A 20,013-nucleotide genomic window follows, 5' to 3' on the forward strand; every position below is an offset into this window, starting at 1 on the left:
GTGTTTTTTTCCCCATCTAGTTTCTTAATATGATGACGTACAAGGTCTCTTTATTTGAGAGCTAAGGGTACCCTGTTTTCCTTCTTTCTTTTTTTTTAAGTTAACACTTTTATTGAGGAATAATTTATGAATAATAAACTGTATCTATTTAAAAGTCAGAACATTTCCATCACTCCCAAAAGATTTCCTGTCTCCCTTTATGGCTCATCTCCCCTCCATCCACAGCCCCAATTTTCTGTCCATAACTATAAATTATAAACTATAAATTAGTTTGCGTTTTATGTAAATACAATCATTCATTATGTACTTTTTTTGCCTAGCTTCTTTCACTCAACTTAATGATTCTGAGATTCACCAACGTTGCTGTGTGGATGAGCAGCTCATTCCTTTATACTGCTGAGTAGTGTTCCACAGTATGGCTATACCACAAGTTGTGTATCCACGCATCTGCTGATGGACATTTAGGTTGTTTTGAGTTTTTGACCTTTGTGCACAAACGTCCTATGCATATACCTGTCCAAGGATTTGTGTGGTCACATTTTTTGTTTCTTTTGGGTAAATGCCTAGCAATGCAATGGCTGAGTTGTATAATTGTATGTTTAACTTTTTATGAAACCCCCAAACAGTTTTCTAAAGTGGCTGTACCATCGTACACTCCCACCAGCAGGATATGAGAGTTCTAGTTGTTCTATATCCTTGCCTACTCTTGGTATTGTCAGCCTTTTTAGTTTTTAGCTGTTTTAGTGAGTGTGCATAGATGATAAGATGCTCCTTTTTTTTGAGGAACTTGTCCACTTTCCTTCACATTCTCCACATAAGTCTCTGACCTCTGCTCTTCTCTCCCCTTTGTTGGCCACCCACCTCTGCCCCTGACCAGTTGATTAAATGCTGGCATTTTCCAAAGCTTGGTTCCCAGGCCTCCTCGAGGCACTGTCCCTCAGCTGGCTGTTCCCCTCATACTGGGGGCTCTCAGGCCTCTCCAGCTGTGCCTTCACCCCTGAGACCCAGGCCTGTATCTCCTGTGGCTTCTAGGGATCTCCACAGGGATGTCCCATGGGCACATCAGCCTCAAAATGACCAAAAGTGACCTCACTGTTACTTCTCCCCTCCTCAAACCTGCCCCTCACCCTCAGGAATTCACAGTTTCTGTTACTGTGTCCTGAACAAATCATCACAGAGATCCCATTTCTCCCCAAATTAATCTATAAAGTTAATGTAATGCCAATCAAAACACAAATATTTAAGAATAGTCAAGATACTTTGAATAAGCAAATTGTGGGTTCACCTCGCCCTTACTATGAACTGATTATAAAGCCCTGGTAATTGTGACAGTGGGCAGGGATAGACAATAACCAGAAGCAGGTTGTATACATTAGGGAAATTTGATATACAACCCAAGATGGACTAACTGGTCAACAAATGGCACTGGGACAATATGGTGAAGTGGAAAATTAGAACCCTGCCTCACGCCATACACAAAAATAAGTTCAAGGTGGTTGAATACCTGGGTATAAAAAGCAAAAGTGAAAAGTTTTAGAACAAAATTTAAGGAGACCATATTTAAGACACTGGAGGAGTAAAAGGTTTCCTAGACAGGATTTTTTAAAAAGCACAAGCCACAAGAGATGCTGCTGATCAATTTGACTTCATTAAAATTTAAAACTTCTCTGCACAAAAGGCAATACAAGGGAAAATAACCTCCAGTTTGTGAAAATATATTTGCAACCACACAAATGTCAAAGGATTGTCATCCACAATATATAAAGAACTCACAAATCAACAAGAAAAACACAAACAAGTCAAAAGAAAAGTAGACAGAGGATTTGAAATGGAATTCTCTGAGAGGTAAACATGAACAGCCAATAAGCACACAGAAAAATGGTCCTCATCCTCACCAGCCAGCAGTCAGGAAAAGGTAAATTAAAACAATGAGATGTCATCAGATAGGCAAAAATTTTAAAGGTTGGCAATACCAAGTATGGAGATGATGAAGTTAGAAGGGAATTCTTAAATCTTGCTGGTGGGCATGGAAGCTGGTGTAAACATTTAAGAGCAATTCCATTTCTTGGTATATTCCTTGGAGAAACTCTTGTACAGAAGGTAACAGGTCAAGAAATTATTTTATTGCACCATTGTCCATAATAGTGAAAAACTGGACATAAATGGGTGTCAACAGAAGAACGGATAAATGTATTGCAGTATATTAATACACAGGAATGCTATCCAGCAATGAAAATGAATGAACTGGAGCCTCCTGTATCAACAAGGATGAATCTCAGAAATCTAATGTTGGGCAAAATAAACAAGCTGAAGAAGAAAACTTGCAAAAGATTATTTATTTAGGTATAAAGCATGCAAGATAATCCATGTGCATAGCCCTCCCTCCTGCTTGGTAGCGAGAGTCCCAGTCCTCTGTGTTTTCCTAGCACAGTGCTAAACGTACAAAAGGTGCTCAGCAGAGGTTTGCAAAGTAAATGAATATGCACACGAACCAATTAATTCATACAACTGCGGCGTTAAAGTGAGGCAGTAGACAGAGGAGACGCTGGAATCTTTGTGTATCAACTGGATGAGGGGGTGGAACTGTCCAAAGTATCGACGGGTCCCAGCTCCTGTGAAGGAAGGTTCTAGAGGTTCTCTTTTAAACACTGGAAAACTAGCTGACCTCGGGGAGATAAGAAAGACAAGAAGCATTTGCGGAAGGAGCCTAGGACGCTCGTACACACATGCACACGTGCGTGCGTGCACTCGTGCACACACACACACAGAGGAGAGAGAGAGAGAAAAGAAGCAACAGAAAGAAAGAAACGCTCCCAGTGACCTTGGAGACTTGACTTCATATAACACGCAGCCACCTGACTTATGAAACTTCTAGCAAGAAAAAAGGGAAATGAGTGGATCTGGCAAGAGCCGTGAAAACAGAAGGTCCTTCCTCGCTCTGGAGTTTCGGCCGTGTGGCACTGTCACAGGGCATGGCATCGTGGTGGCCATGCTCGACTCCAAGCTCTCGTGCCCTGATCCCTCCTGGGCCCCGTGGCTTTCAGCCTCCACCCCCTCCTGCCTGCTCTGGCCTGAGCCAGAGGCAGCAGATGGACACACATTTGTAATTATCACCGTAGCCGGGCGTCTGGGACCCTTCCCTCGTCACTCAAAGTGATTCATCTGTTACAGTCAGTTGGTGAAACTGCGCTGTTTTAAGGAGGATGGGTCCATGGGAAAGTAGGAAAAGGAGAAACCACAGTATCATTGCAAAGCACTGCTTTGTGCCTAATCAAAGTGCAGTTATGTCATTCTTCCGAGCATTTGGAGTCATTTAAAAAGATAAATAAGATAAACGGATATTACGTGGTGGCCCTTTGATTAGAAGTATTTCCTGACAAAAGGACCTTTGAAAGAAATGCTTAAAACTGCTGCTCGGTGAACAGCATCGCTAAGCGCAGTACGTGGAATTGTGTAGATCACGCAGGCTCCAATAAAGTGTGCCCCGCAGAACTCTGGATGCTCAATGGCTTGTCCAAAAAATATCATCCACCCCTTACTCAGAGTCCAGGGCGGGGCGAAGAGAGAAACAGCAGGCGAGGATCCTCAAGGCTGGGACCCACGTGGGTCAGTGGTTCCCCTGTATCCTGTCTCCTCTTTGTCACCCCAATCAATGCACTAGTCATTTCTTAAAAAATGTGTATTCACAGGGGCCCTCTGCTCGCGATCCCGAGTCTCATGTCAGATGACACCAAACCAAGTCAACTCGAGCAAGTTTTACATGACTACCTGACACTTCTTCCAAAAAGCATGACATTCAACAGATGATGTGGGATTCAGGCAAGGAGTGATCAGGTGGAAGGAGAGAAGAATTTCCAGATCCACTGATGTTCAGATAAGTGAGGGCAATGGAAGGGTCATACGTGCCTCTTTTACAACCTGATGACAACACCTGAGAACTGTCCCAAATGGCAAAATGTCCTCACCCAAAGGACCAGCTAAGCATTTAAAAATCACGCTGTAAACTTTTATAGGCTTGAATATCCAGGTCACACAGGAGGACAAACAGGCAGGCAGTGAAACAGCACTGTCGGACAGGGTGTCCCCAGCCCTGGGTGGCACTGGGACTTGCTCCCTGCAGTCACAGGGGTTCTTCAGCACCACAAGCCCCAACATCACTCATCACTAAAATATTTACTTTGCCCCCTCTTTTTGGGGGTGCGGGGGGGGGGTGTTTATCTTTAGAGAGGTCCATTTGCCGGCAGAGCACACCAGGACAGAAGTTATTTTTCATTATCTGAAAAGAGGCTTATGAATCTGTTATAGGTAAGGGTTTGTGCCTACTGTCATTACAATCACTTCTACCAACATAAACTCCTGAAGGTCTTAACTATATCCGGGTTGGTTTTCCCCCGCTTCTTTAACTTAAAACCATTGACACTATTTTGTCCATTTATTTTCTTGACTATCTGCCTCCTGTAGAGATTAATTTGTTCTGCTGGTGAGAGCAGTTCCATTAATCTATTTAGAGATTCAGACCACTGCTCTTAGACTAATTTATTTTGTACCCAAATTCTCACCTTTATCTGTATGCAGCAGAATAGCTCATTTGCCCTCACCATATGCAGACTTACTGGCATTTAATTCTTCCTTCGGTACTAATAGGTTTCTCAGAATCTGCACACTTAGGATTCAATGTAAAATAAAATCCCCTATAAATAATCCAACCACAGTAAATAATCATGGAGTAAATTCAGCAAAGTTATAATCTCCCACTTTATAATCACTGAGAAAACTAAAGTCATTTCATCAAAGGTCCCATTACCCGTGAGGGAGAATATTACTTGCTACAAATACCTGAATCTCTCTGAAATGAAAGAAACCCATTTCCAACCTGTGTGAGATTCTTTAGTGGTTGTGACTCCCTTCGCTAAAGATATAGAAATCCCAGAGTCATGTGTCAAATGGCCTTGAACTCATATTCTTTCTTCTGTCCAGATGAATCTGAACACAAGGAGAGAAGATGGAGCTATTTTTAATACAGGATTGATGAGCTTTAAAAATATGATCATTCCTTCTGAATTTAATGAAAAAAGAAAAGGGCATAAAATCACAATCGATTACTTGAAAATGCCAACCACTTAAAAGTCCACTGCCCATTAAGGCTGGTACCTCCTCCATCACGTCTTTCAAAAAAACAATCATTAACTACAGGGGAAAAGCATCCACAGGCCAAGACCCATGTGGTTCTTCCTATAACAGCATCTCCTTTTTGTTTCCTTATATTATATCACAAGTATTGTTGCTATCATCATTATCATTATTCGCACGGTCATCCTGCTTCCAAGAGCGTGTGGAAAAGAATTGAACCTTGCCCAAAAAGAGGTCTGGGCTTTGCCCTCAGCTCCTGGGAGGTGAGTTCTAAGCCCTTGGAAGGTCCTGCCTGATAAAAGTGTCTTTGTTCACCTGAGGGCCTTGGACCACGCTGGAGTCTAGTTATGTGATTCAGGGGGGCGCTTTGGGTCATCTGGTAACAGCTCAAGATCCCGAGGGGCTGGAGACTGACGGCAGCCATGTGGGCAGTCAACCATATCTGTGTGACTGAGTCCCAAGAAAAACTCTGGCGTTCCAGGCTCAGGTGAGCTTCCCTGGGTGGCAATCCTCTGCATGTGCATACGGTCACACACCATAGATGAGAGAATTGACAGCATCCATGGCTCCAATGGGAGAGGAGAGCTGGGGGCTCCGTGTTTGGAACTTTCCTGGACTCTGTCCCACACAGCCCTTCCCTTGGCTGAGTTTAATCTGTAGCCTTTGACTGTACTAAACCAAAACCACGAATATAACAGCTTTCAGTGAGTTCTGTGGGTCCTTCTCAATTATCAAACATGAGTACGGTCTTGGGGACCCCTGATCTTGCAACTGGTGTCAGAAGTGAAGAAGGTGTTGTGGACCGTTCCGTAACTTTGCAAAGAGTGCTGAATAAAGACCAGAAAACAAATGCAGAGTTTTTCTCCATGACTGCACGTCCTCAGCAAGCTTAACTAACATTTCTGGGTTGATTTTCCTCAATGAAGACCATCTTAATCAGATTCATATATATTCCCAAGGGGAGCTTGTGCTCACCTAGTAGGAATTCAGAGAAAGGCAGTGAGAAGTAGACAGAGCACAGGATGTGGGCTCAAATGTGGGTGCAAATGCCAGCTCCAGCACATCCTGGCTCTTTCTTCCTGGGCACAGGAGGCCAGGTGCATAAGGAGCCCTAATGGAAGTGTGTGAGCAACTGGTATACTGGACCAAAATCCTTTCGGCCACTAGGTAAAGATACTCATCTTTCTGGTTAATAAATCTCAATCCTTTATTACTTACTTGGCTAATTACACTAAAATATAATTAGGCTTTCATAGCCAAGGGCTACAACCCCTAAAATATCTTTTTCAGCAATTCCAGTCTTTCTTTGGAAGCTCCCAATTCTCTCACTATTCAGAAACATTGTTCTGAAAGTGACAGCTTTTAAAGGATGCCTTTCAACTCATTATTCTAGCATTCAAGCTCCATTCCTCATCCAAGCCCCAGATTGCTGTCTTTTTTGAGGAAGCCCCATGAGAGACCAGATGAAAAGGCTCCCCAGTGTAGATACTCAGACCCATTGAACTGGAGCGAAATGGAGCTTCCTCGGCCTTCTCTAGCAAGTACAGATCCCCTAACATCACATTCCATTAAGCAATTTGGTTCCTAACTTAGGGAACCACGGGGTGAGCTGACACCATGGCATTTCTGTCCTTTTATTCCTACTTTAATATTCTTTGAGCACTTCAATTCTCACCATAGTTAACCATGGCCTTGTGACAGATTGTTTTAAAGATGCGGGTACACGTTTGCTGCTTTGTCTAAGTCCCTAGATTAGTTACAGGCACACAGATGTTCAGTAAACATTTGTTGAGCAAATGAATAAAGAGCATATAGCAAAGTGCCAAGCCACGTCTCTTCCCATCGCCAACACAGCCTCTCTGTGTTGTCAATAGCCAGTTTATATCGTCTCTCCATGGCAGTCAGCTCAATGAACCTGGGCTCTGAGTACTTCCACGTAAACACAAATTGAACTATATTTTCAACAACAGGTTAAAATGCTAAATGGATAGGGAGCTGATGCGAGCAGGATGAGTTGACAGCGGCCACCACCAAAGCCTGTTGGAAAAGTGAGATGCAGTCACCATGACACCGCAGCAAAAGAAGGAGAGTCTGCCTTTCTCCTGCCAAGACAAAAAGACCAACACGGCAGCCCTGCCTCTCCAAAAACACTGGTCAATTTTTATTTGCAAACCACGATCAGACACCCCTTTCCTGTCCCATCTTGTGGCTATGACATTGCCATGACCTGGGGGACCACTGAGACATGGAACGCTTCTTACCACCTACTCGCAGATCTAGTCATTGGGCATGAATCCCTGATGCATATCAACTTACAGGCTTTGATTGCTAAAATGCTGGGTCATATCACAGCCTCTATTTCCCAAAAATGAAATAAACGCACAGAAAGAAAAATCTGATGTTTATCAGAAAGCAATGTCACAGCCACCTTCCACTATAAAAAGAGATTTTAAAAAGTCCATTGACTGGACTGGAGCTCCCCTAGCAGATGGTAAGACAGATGCCCTCAAGCCCATATTAAATGCATTTTCTGCCCACCATTCCAGTACCTCCCAGTGTGTGCTCCTAAGATTTGAAAATCACGCAAAGTAAGAGTGAGAAACAGGAAAAGAAGCTCCTCTGGGCCTAGCCTCGCTAGCTGGCCCCAATACCCTACCCCTGATTTCTACGTGTCCACTAGGCTGTCACTACTGGTCATTCAAATCTAAGTAATAACCAAAATAAAATTTCTCCTTTTCTTCTGGCATTATACAGAAACGTCCTTTTTCTGTCCTTAAATCAACTCTATTATAATATCAACTACATCAGAAATGACATTTACTCTGGGGGAAAAAATTAAAAACACCATTCTTACCATCACTTATAATCACTCATACATGAGAGTGGTGACCACAATTATATTGCTGTGTTTTGAAGGGTCTAAGTCAGTAAAGATTTATACGTCAAGAGTCCACAGTTTGGAATATGAATCAAAATGGGGAAACACAAGTCCTTTTCTTATTAGTAAGGGATCCACATAGGATGAAACCATGGACCCGAAGTATATGACAGAGAGTGACACACCAAAAACAACATCACTTCTGTGAAATTAGCAGATTCTTTAAAGTCTGCGCTTCAAATTGAATAATTCAAGAACATCATTACTGGTGAATTTAGGCATTTTGCATATTTAATATATAATGGAGAAGCACTACCTTATATAGAAAATGTATTAACTGATAACAATACAGTCTTGCGCTACACAGTGACATTTTGGTCAATGACGGACCACATATATGACAGTGGTCCCATAAGATTAGTACCATATAGCCTAGCTGTATAGTAGGCTACACCATCCAGGTTTGTGATAAGTACACTCTGTGATGTTCACACAATGACGAAATCACCTAAGGATGCATTTCTTGGAACATATTCCCGTCATTAAGCGACACACGACTGTAGTGTCAATCTCATAGCTTTGTTGTGAAGACGAAATGAGTTAATACACGTGATGTACTTAGATCGGTGCCTGGCATGTGCTTAGTAATTATTTATCTATTGTTATTATTGTTACTGTCACTAAAATTACTATCATTGCAAATAATTGTTACTTAAAACCCAGAGAGGTGGTTATTATTACCTCCAGTTTATTGAAGAGGAAATGGAGGCTCAGAGAGGTTGAGAAAATTGCTTAAATTCACACACATTTAGTGCTGGTGCCGCCACAAGACTCTGGACTCGAAGTCCAGGCTTCTTCCTACCACCCACTCTGCCTCTGCAAGGAGACTATAAATAAATGCAGCCGAATCAGCAAAGACGTCTTCTTTAGATTTCTAACCTCAAAGTGGCATAATAATTGTATGTACAATTCTTTTGATCAAAAAGTAGCACCTCCAGAGAAGGCTACCTGAAAAAGAACATCATTAATTTGCAGGCATTTAGTTAAGACAGGACAAAGTCCTTTAATGTCTAAATGTCTTGCAAAGTCAAGTAGCTTAGGAAGACGGGCAGGATGGAAAGAAAAGAGGACATGAGCAGATGTCAGAAACTCAGGGTTGAGTCCTGGTCCCTCTGCGCACTGCTGTGAGGTCTTAGACGCGTTACGCAAACGCTCTACTTCAAGTGATGATTGTGAGGATTAAACAAGATAATGCTTGTTACTGCATGTCAACGAGAGAACTCAGGGAAAATGTAAGCCACTATTTTTATCATCATAATCCAGGAGCCAGTAAAATCTGTTTTTTATTGACATAATAAGCTCAAAGTCAACACTCGCCAAACATTTCCAAGATGATCCTTTAATAGATAGGAACTTGACTGAAATTTCTCAGCATTTTACACCATTTTCATTCCTGGAAACCATGAGCTAAACAAAGAACACGGACATGTTCTCTTGTAAACTCCAGTCTCTTTTCTTTCTTTCTTCCTCTGGAATTCTGAAAACATTCAAATCTACATCCCTTCAGCTCACAAGCCGCCTTATAGAAACCAGATGAGGAATACTTTTGTCCCAGGGAGGCGAGACCTGCCATGTTCATCTACCTGCATGGCTGTAAACAAGTGTAAATATTGTGCTCCCTGGAGACTGCAAAAGCTCGGAGGAGCAGGGGGCTCATGGCAGTCCAACCTTCCCCACCTAAACCACCAAAACATGAATTTCTCCACCTCGGAGGAGAACTGAAGAAAAAGGGAATGATAAAGAGAGTAAAGGGCATGCCTACAGCTGCCAGTCTGGATCCACTCTCAGCAGCAACCCACCCACTCCCACATCACGTGCCAGTTCATGGGTGAGTGAATTGGTGGTCTACATGGTGGTCTCGCGCCTCCTTCCCATCCCTGCTTCCACAAAGTTTCAAGTCAGACTATCAACCCTCAGGTAGGAGTTCAGAGCATCAAACTCTTAAAAAAAGGACAAATCTCTCCAGAAAAAGGATGTCCAAATAGTGACAGTTTGAGGAGGCCCCCTGCTCCATAGATATACACCACAAAAAATCAGATTTGCAACCTGGTCACTCCATAGTGAGGCTCACCAGTGGACAAGCTGTGCTCACACACACAGAGGCCAATCAGCTTACTGGCTCCCAACACTCAAAGATGGATACTGCCAAAAGTCAGTAAAAAGACACAAAAATAGACAGAAAAAAGGTGGGATTCAGAGAAAACAGAGACAATGCAGGTAGCAGAATAATCTTAAAAACAAAAGCAAAGCAAAGAAAAATTTGATTAATATCCTCAAAGAGAGAAAAGAATAAAATGCATCCATGAAATAAGAAGAAACATTAAAACAAAGTGAACAGAGATTTAAAAAGGGCTCTTGGATATTAAAAATATGATAGCTGAAATTTTAAAATATCAGTAGAAAGGCTAGAAGATAAAGTCAGGGAAATCTTTCAGAAAGCAGAGTAAAAGATCAAAGCGACAGAAAACAAAAGGGAAAAGATAAGAAATTATAGAGTTCCATCGAGAAGAAGTAAATAGCAGGAGAGCCAGAAAAATAGAGTACTGAAGAAGAAATTAATAAAAATAACAAATAATAAAAGACTTTTTTGGGAAAAACTGAAAGATATAAATCTTCAGACTAAAAGAGCTTATAAAGCACCTAGCGTATGAATAGGAAAAAATCCACACCAGAGCATATCATTGTAAACTTTCAAAATATGGAGATAATCCTAAAAGTTAACCGAAGGGAAAAAAATAGGTTGCATACAAAGGTCTGAGAATGGAAATGGTATCAGGGGCGGGCCCAGCGGCACAGCGGTTAAGTGCACACATTCCGCTTTGGTGGCCCGGAGTTCACCAGTTCAGATCCTCGGTGCGGACATGGCACCACTTGTCAAAGGCCATGCTGTGGTAAGCGTCCCATGTATAAAATAGGGGAAGATGGGCATGGATGTTAGCTCAGGGCCAGTCTTCCTCAGCAAAAAGAGAAGGATTGTCAGTAGTTGGCTCAGGGCTAGTCTTCCTCAAAAAAAAAAAAAAGAAAAGAAACGGTATCAGACTTCTTAACAATAGAAGTAATAGGACAATAAAGTAATGCCTTTAAAATTGAGTTTTAACAATGGATTTTATCCTTGAATTCTACACCATCCAAACTATGGATCAAGATACATTTCTATATATGCAAGGATTAAAAAAATTTACCTTCTATGCCTCCTTAACCAAAAAGCTACTGGATGATGAACTCTAACTAAAATGAGGAAGCTGGGGATTTAAGAAACAAAGTATCTAACATAGGACAGGAGTGAACGGAAATCTCAAGACAGCAGCCACTCAGTAGACCCCAAGAATAACTTCTCCAGATTGTTGCCCAGGGGCTCCAGGAGGCAAGTTGGGGGTGGCAGGATGGAAATGATGCGTTTGAGCACACAGAAAATATATTACACGTCTGACAAAGATATTGAGAGTTCAACGAAAAATATCAATAGGTACTAGACAAAATAAATGACAAGGTAGTTATCAACTCCAGGAAAAACAAAGGGCTATACGACAAAGAAGCCATGGTTCTGTTCCACTATTTGGCTAGGCAGTGAAAAATATTTGTTTAAATCATAATGTTATTAACCTTGACTACTGATTTAACAAAACATTGTTTTGTTTATTTGTTTATTGAAGATGTAGGGGAATGAATTGTGTGGAGAGTGAGAAAGCTACCATATTTTCCCTTAAGTCAACAGATGAAAAAAACAGAGTAGTAAGTGCACATTTAGGAAAAGCAAGGAAACAGCCCTAAGTTTTTGTATAAAAATATATAAAGTATATACCTCTCAGGAGGGGGACTTGTGGCGAGGGATGGCAAAGACACCACTACTTTTTCTTTACAAGCCTAAAGGTATTTTGGGTTTTCAAAATTATGAATATGTATTACCGTGATAAAAATATGCATTTTAATAACTAAAATTAAAATTAAAAATCTCTATGACTGCAAGATGTAATCAACATAAAGGAAAACTGAAGGGGCCGGCCCAGTGCTGCAGTGGTTAAGTTCACACATTCCACTTTGGTGGCCTGGGGTTTGCCAGTTCAAATCCTGGGTGCAGACATGGCACTGCTCGTCAAGCCATGCTGTGGTAGGCATCCCACATATAAAGCAGAGGAAGATGGGCATGGATGTTAGCTCAGGGCCAGTCTTCCTCAGCTAAAAGAAAAAAAAGAGAGAGAGAGGAGGATTGGCAGCAGATGTTAGCTCAGCCCTAATCTTCCTCAAAAAAAACATAAACAAAAACTGGAGATTGTAAGAACAAAGCTCAAATAAGTAACTGGCCTCAGACCAAACGATCATAAAACATCCTAGTCGTTTAAATTTTACACACTCTTTTAAAAGCCTGCTTTCCTCTCACTTTGTAATTACACCACTTCAAAAAACACAAGTCCTACCACCACTGCTTTGATGTTGCAAACAGATTCCGAAACATCTGATGGCTCTTCTCATTTCTCTGAGTCATCACAGGAACATCTTTTACCAATATTTTCAGAACTGATCAAATCCTTCATTTCTGCATGGTTTGTGCTTTCAGCCATGAGAGTCAACATTAAATGCTTTGGTTTAATCAAACAAATACCCATTGTTGTTTACATTAATATTTATACGCTTGATGAATATCCAAACAAAGCATAAAATTTCTTCTTCCAATAAAGGCATCCATAGAATTGGCTTCAAGCTTTTTAAAAATACATACCGATACACTAACAGAATGTAGTCTCCACTTATAAAGCTAAAACTTTGACTAAAGTGATTCCAAACCCTCTCATCATTACCTCTGAAATTTGGCTTTTCCATAAAAGCAAGCAACACACTCAACTCCATCAGGTTTAAGTCTTTCAGAACCAGACATTTATACAAATGAGGATGTTAGTACTATTCAGAAACATATGTGCTTCACTTATCGATGATAATTGCTACTCGGTATACACAAATCAAACCCAGTTATTGTGGTTTGGCTTTAAAAATAGACAAATTGATTTAACCAAAAGGAATTCACACAAGGTCCTTAGGAAAAGTGACTGTTTACCTCTGTTGGTTTGTAGCAGTCTATGAGCGCTTCCTAGAATGAAACACACAGGCATTTATTATAAAATTTAGCATCATTTTAAAAGTGAAACTAAAAATCATTTCATCTTTATAGTATTATTCTAAAATGGTAAATCAAGATCTCACACTGGCTGTCTAGAATCACACTTTATTATTACTGATTATTTGTTGGTCATCTGAAGATACATAAACTTGCACACTTTATGTGCAGGAATGTCATGCAATCTTCAGAATACACACATGCTTACATACACACACACACACTCACACACACCCCTTTCCTTCAGACTGCCAACCTGGTTAATAATAACCCAGATATACTTAAATTGAGGCAGCCCGTGAGAGACGGTGACAATCACACTAGACTCGGAGAGTGGGGAGCCGGGCTGTGACTCAAGCAGAAACCAGCTTGTCACAGCCCTGCAGGCTTCAGTGTCCTCGCTGAGAACCAGAGGGGTGCCCTCCCCGTAGCTAGAGCCCTTTTCAAGTTTTCAATTTTAAGAAAACTTTTATGTCGTTACGTTTTCAAAAGAACTGGTTCCTGCTTTATTTTTCCTTTGGTAACTTTCATAGTTAGCATGCTAACATCTCCCAACCAAATTCATTAACAAGACATAATCATTACACTGAGACTGGTCGCCACTCAAGGGACGCTGGTAATTAGTAACACATTAAACACATTAATACATTAAAATGTGCCTTTTAATTGCCTTTAGTGATCATTTGCCATTGGTGATAAGCAACAGCCTTTAACAGTAATTATCAGCGAACGTTAAGAACAATGGCAGGTCAAAGGTTAATTGGTTTTAGAAACTGCCAAGTGCAGATTTTAAGATGATAGATTTCATCTCCTGTAGGAGGGAAATAAATATCTTATTGCTCTGGACTAAAGAAACAGGAGACATGCCAACATCCACCGTCGTACGAGAATGCTTATCAGTTGAGCATCCTCTAATAAAGGATATTTTATTAGATAGAATTACATTGCAAACAATCTTATCTAGAAATGAATTTTATGAATGATATAATCCACGACTGGGAGACCAGAGTCCCGGGCTTACAGACCGGTTCTAGCTTCGCCTCCTCACACTACTGTGGGCCATCACTTCCTTCCCAGGCAAGAGGATCTCCGGAAGCAGAACCAGCCCTTTCTCCCAAGAAGATGAGGCTGGAGAGACTCATCCATAAGGTGCTTGGAGAACTGACTGTAGTCAAGAACGGCTTTCTCATCAGAGACGTCGCTAATGAGGATGAATACTCACATCCGGTTGCCTTCCTCTCTGCAAACTGCCATTGCTCAAACCGGGGGGCCAACACTGCCAGAGGGCAGAATCAGGGCATGCCAAGCTCTAGAGACCCAAGTGGATTCAAGCATCCATGCGTGGAAGCTTCCAGATTTTGAAAGCTGCTTACCCGTAGTTTTGAAGCTCTGTCTTCTTCACTGTCTGCATCGAGAAGATCATCAATGTCAATTTCTACCTCTGGCATTTCTTCTTCCTGGGGGGCGAAAGTGAAGGCATTCTATTTAGTGACAAACTACATTGTACCGATAATTTAGTTGAGTTAAATAAATTATTAGATCATCAATTAAGGGAGGTGGACAATTCAGGGGGGAAGGAGAGACCAGGAGGAAGAGGCGGGAGAGGAGGAGAAGCAGGAAAAAGAAAGAAAAACCAGGAAAACAGAAGGAAAAGGAAGCAGAGGAGGGAGGGGAGAAAGAAAGAGAGACAGGAGCTGGGAGCAAAGGAGATTTAAGAGTCACAAAGCAGGAAAAAGTAATATTTTCAAAAATGACAATTTTCCGGTTTCTGGCAGAAAACTGATTATGAGTATACAATGGGGAATTGGCAGGTTCTAGAAAGAGCGGGGAGAGGTGCAGTTTCCCACACTACATCTCCCCTTCTCTCGGTGACTGCCGATCTTCATCTGGGGAGCTGGGTGCCTCCCTTCAGGGCTCCGGGTCTGGGGAAACCCGCTTCCACCACCGGTTTCTGATGTGGACACTTGAGTCCACATCGCCCCACCCAGCCCCAGTTACTGACTCAGGACAGGACCTGTGATCCAGCTGAGGCCAGTGGGGCTCTGGGAAAAGACGCTCTTTCAGCAGGAGCATCCCTGCTCGCTCCTCTGCACTGAGGAAGCGCTTAGCCTGGAAACTGCTCGCAGCCATCATGGACCACGAAGGGAGCGAGTCTGACTCATGGTGGGCAGAGTAGGGAGAAATAAGAAAGGAGAGTTCTGGAGAACGTCACTGTGTCAAACATACTCTGAAGCCCCCTACCATTGAGTAAACCCCTTTTATTGTTTCAGCCAGTGTAAGTTGAGTTTAAAAACCAAAGACATCCAACCCAGCAAAGAAGGCAAGAAAGTCCAGCTGGAATGAGGTGAAAGACGTAGCTCATTTGGAATCTGTACTTCCAACGCAAAGTAGATCCTAGCTTCGTCTCGTTTCTCCTTTTACCTGATCTTCTCCATACCTCTGAGAACGTGGAAATAAAAACGAAATTTAAGAGTGACCCCCCCCCCCCTCATCCGGGAGCCCACCAAGAGTCACCTCATTAGAACAAAAGACGCTCCTATCACCCGGGAAATTCTAAGGGTTTTAGGAGCTCTGTGTCAGGAACTGGCATAGTGGTTAGGTGTGCATGCTCCTCTTAGGTGGCCCAGGGTTTGCGGGTTTGGGCTCTGGGTGTGGATCTACACACCACTCATCAAGTCATGCTCCCACAAACAACATGGAGGAAGATTGGCAAGGATATTAGCTCAGGGACCATCTTCCTCAAGCAGAAAGAGGAAGATTGGCAGCAGATGTTAGCTCAGGGCCAATCTTCCCCACCAAAAAAAAAAAAAAGCAATTTAAGAGAGTCTATAATTTTGCATTTTGCCTTCCCATTAGGAGTCACCTCAACTCCTCCCAGCCACAGGATGGCCAAGTGTCTGCAGAAGATGGAGAGAGATCTGTGGGGGCCACACCTGTGTGCTCACCTGGCCTTAGCCACTCTGTGCCAGCTGTGTCGTCTGGTCTCCAGGGGTAAGTCTGACTTTCTGAGTATTTCCTTTCTAGGAAAATGCATTTACCAGATAATAGTGCTCAATCATTTTTTTTGTCCTGTTCCAACACAAGAGAGGACCCAAGTTTTTTGAGGAAACTGAGGAACATGATACACTACGGTGGAATAATAAAAATATATATATTGGTTTCTGCTCCCAGTTCCTGACACAGAGCTCCTAAAACCCTTGTAAACAGGGATGCCAGGAGAATCTTTTGTTCTAACATCTAGTCTTTGACCCCAGTTCCTGACACAGAGCTCCTAAAACCCTTAGAATTTCCCGGGTGATAGGAGCGTCTTTTGTTCTAATGAGGTGACTCTTGGTGGGCTCCCGGATGGGGGGGGGTCACCAGAAAGATCAAGCCATGATTAGAAGCTTGGGACTTTCCACCCCATTTCCCATGCTCTTGGAAGTGGGGAGGGGCTGGAAATGGAGTTTCCTATTGATGAAGCCTCCATAAAAATTCCAATGGCAGGGGGTTCAGGGAACTTCCAGGTTGGTAAACACATCTATAAGCCATGTATCCCAACTCCACGGGGACAGAAGACCCTGTGCTTGGGACCCTTCCAGACCTCATCCTATGTGTCGCTTCATCTGTCTGTTCATCTGTATCCTTTATTGTATTCTTTGTAATACACTGATAAACATAAGTAATTCCCTAAGTTCTGGGAGCCATTCTAGCAAATTATCGAACCCACGGAAGGGGTTCATGGGAAGACCGGTTTACAGCCCTTGGTCAGAAGTACAGGTGACAACCCGGGACATGTGTTGGCATCTGCAGTGGGGGCAGTCTGGTGGGACAGAGCCCTTAGGCTGCGGGATCTGAGCCCAACTCCAGGCAGAACTGAATTAAATTACAGGACACGCAGCTGGCGTCTAGGAGGACTGCTTGTGTGTGGAAACCCCACATCTGGTGTCGACGTGTTGTGAGTGTGGTAACAGCGTGAGAGTAAACGAGAAAAACAGAAGCGTGATTTTCCTTCTCAACCACCCTCAGTAACACTAGCTCCTGAGAGCAGGTCCTCACCGGGCACAGAGAGTTCCAGAACACCCCTCTGGTGAACCCCGAGCGACTACTCCTGCTCCTGTGGAGAATTTGTTTAGATCCTTTGATTGAGAGCTCAATGGGATAATCGACTCCAAAACCAGTAATTATCAATGTGGGTGTTTTAGGCCTCATCTGGGAAGTTCTACTTGATGGAAGAGAAGCTTTATATTCATCAACAGAATTTTTATATTTATACTTAATTAACATTTACCTATTAACAGAACTGGCTGATATAGAAATAGGAAGTTTAAATTTTTTTTTTTTTTTTTTGAGGAAGATTAGCTCTGAGCTAACATCTGCCGCCAATCCTCCTCTTTTTGCCGAGGAAGACCGGCCCTGAGCTAACATCCATGCCCATCTTCCTCCACTTTATATGTGGGATGCCTGCAACAGCATGACCTGCCAAGCGGTGCCATGTCTGTACCCGGGATCTGAACCAGGGAACCCCAGGCTGCTGAAGTGGAACAGGCGCACTTAACCGCTGCGCCACTGGGCCAGCCCCAGTTTAAATGTTTGATGAGAATAAGGCTGAAGGGTGACCCTCCTGCCTGTGGGCTCTTCAGCTGGGCATCCTGGGTCACAGGCCAGCTCTGCCACTAACCCACTGTGTGACTCTGGGCTACTTTCTTAACCTCTCTGACCTCAGTTTCCTCACCTATAAAAATGGGAGCGTAAACAACTACTACCTCATAAGGTTGGTGTGTGGATCAAATTAGCTAATTGATATCAAATGTTTGGAATGGTCCCTGGCACACAGCTAAGGCTGCTAGAGTACTGATTACTTTTTTATTATTGTAAGATATGCAATCCATATTGAAAAGCTCACACAAAATAGAAGGAAAATTGAACCTAACTAGAGGGGCAAGTCTAACATCCTTAGTCTTATTAAGGTTAAAATCTCTTTTAAAAAATTTAATAATAATACCAAGAAGGGATGAAAAAAGCTTATCTCCTTAGAAAATTCTAATGACCTTAGAACTGGGAGCAACTGCTTCTTGCTGAAGCACAATGATAGGAATAAAATTAAAACATGATGACCTGGCTTCCCAGATGTCAGAAAAACAGTATGGGGGTGGGGATGTGTGCCTGGCTATGAGAATATATGATGGTTGGGGCTGGCCCGGTGGCGCAGTGGTTAAGTGCATATGCTCTGCTCCGGCAGCACAGGGTTCGCTGGTTCAGATCCCGGGTACAGACATGGCACGCTTGGCAAAAGCCATGCTGTGGTAGGCGTCCCACATATAAAGTAGAGGAAGATGGGCACAGATGTTAGCTCAGGGCCAGTCTTCCTCAGCAAAAAGAGGAGGATTGGCGGCAGATGTTAGCTCAGGGCTGATCTTCCTCAAAAAAAAAAAAAAAACAGAGAGAATATATGATAGTACCTGCCAGGCCCTGGAGACTCAATCAAGACAAGGCAATGAACACAGGCACTACCACCCTCCAATTAGACGTGGCTGGGCTGCTGGTCTTCACTATAATCCATCCATCCCACACTTCCATCCAGCCAGTCTGTCTCAGACTGGTCCCAAGCTGCTGTTTCACATGAGATGCCATTTTTAAGGGCAGAGCAGGGAAGTGAGTACAGATGTGGTCTCCACGGTGCAAAGGATGCTGGGAGGATCCCGTGGCTATGCCCTGTTGTCAGGACACTGGGAAAGACCACACCGGATGTGTGTGCTGCTTCCCTCCACCAGTACCAGCCTCCCCCGCCACCACCACTTCGCCTCCACCATGAGGCATCTTCTTGCCCAGATGCTGTCTGCGCCTGACTTCCTCTTTTTGTGTATATTTGAAATCCCAGATGAAAGGAAGACTGTGGCGAGAGAATGGGTGTCATTTAGGGTTAGGGACAAACAGCTGTACAGCTTTCAGGGTTTGCCAGACTTTCCACGGTGAAAGGCCTGGTGGGGACTGAAACATCACAAAGAAAGTCATTAGATTACAAAACAACGGGGGCCCAGTACGGGGAACACATATTGCAGCTGGGAAGCCACAGTGGGGACGAGTCACACAGGGACCCTCTCCCGGCCGAGGGATGCTGACACCATGGCCATCCAGCCTCCAGAGCAGAGCCGGGCGAACACTGTGTGTGCGCGTTCCGGCCAAGGCGGCGTGAAATTAATTCAGCAACATCCACAGCGCAGTGTGGCTTTAACGACCCCCATATAAGCCCCAAACACCCATAGCCTGTTTCAGCTGCCAGTGTTCAAGAAAAGCCAAGCAAAAGAGACAAACCCACAAGCTTCGATCTGTGTAACTGTCTACACAGCCTCCCGCTGTGTACGTTTCCCCAGTCCTCCCCCGATACAGTCCTTTGGGTTCAGGATTTATGCTTGGTGTGGACACCAGTATCCGTTTATGTTGGTTTAATGAAATCAAGCAGAGGAAGCAGGATATACTAGAAGCTGCTTGAGGAACCCCAGCTAAGGGGAGCTCCAGGTCTGCTATTCTTAAAGGAAATGAAAGAATCATAAGTAAGTCACGCTTTCCCCAGAACGGCACAACAATGCGTTTCCGGCAAACATTATTCAGCTTTGAATTCCTGCCAGATTTGGTCAACGGGCTTTTGCTGTGTAGCAATGCAGAGTCGCACCCACGCGGGAGGAATCGGCAATTAGGCGTGCTCTCATCAGGACTGCACAGCGCTCTCGCCTCCCTCAGGCTCTGACTGCATTTGACCCATTTTCTCCGACCCTGGAGATCTGGCTTGTCCAATACGGCGACCACATGAGGTATTTAAATTTAAATTCACTGAAATGAAATACAATTAAGAATT

The 20,013-nt window shown here is 43.2% G+C and overlaps 1 protein-coding gene across 1 annotated transcript in view; it reads right to left on the bottom strand.

Moving 5' to 3' along the window:
- PPP1R14C (protein phosphatase 1 regulatory inhibitor subunit 14C) overlaps positions 1-20,013 on the bottom strand; it is an 87,602-nt gene that overhangs the window by 7,638 nt on the left and 59,951 nt on the right. Inside the window, exons 2-3 of the mRNA XM_023633172.2 lie at positions 14,552-14,635; positions 13,119-13,151 (exon numbers count right to left, since the gene is read on the bottom strand). Of these exons, the coding sequence (XP_023488940.1) occupies positions 13,119-13,151; positions 14,552-14,635 (117 nt within the window). The remainder of the gene's footprint in view (positions 1-13,118; positions 13,152-14,551; positions 14,636-20,013) is intronic.

The sequence above is a fragment of the Equus caballus genome, chromosome 31, assembly GCF_041296265.1.
Source record: "Equus caballus isolate H_3958 breed thoroughbred chromosome 31, TB-T2T, whole genome shotgun sequence".
NCBI lineage: Eukaryota > Metazoa > Chordata > Mammalia > Perissodactyla > Equidae > Equus > Equus caballus.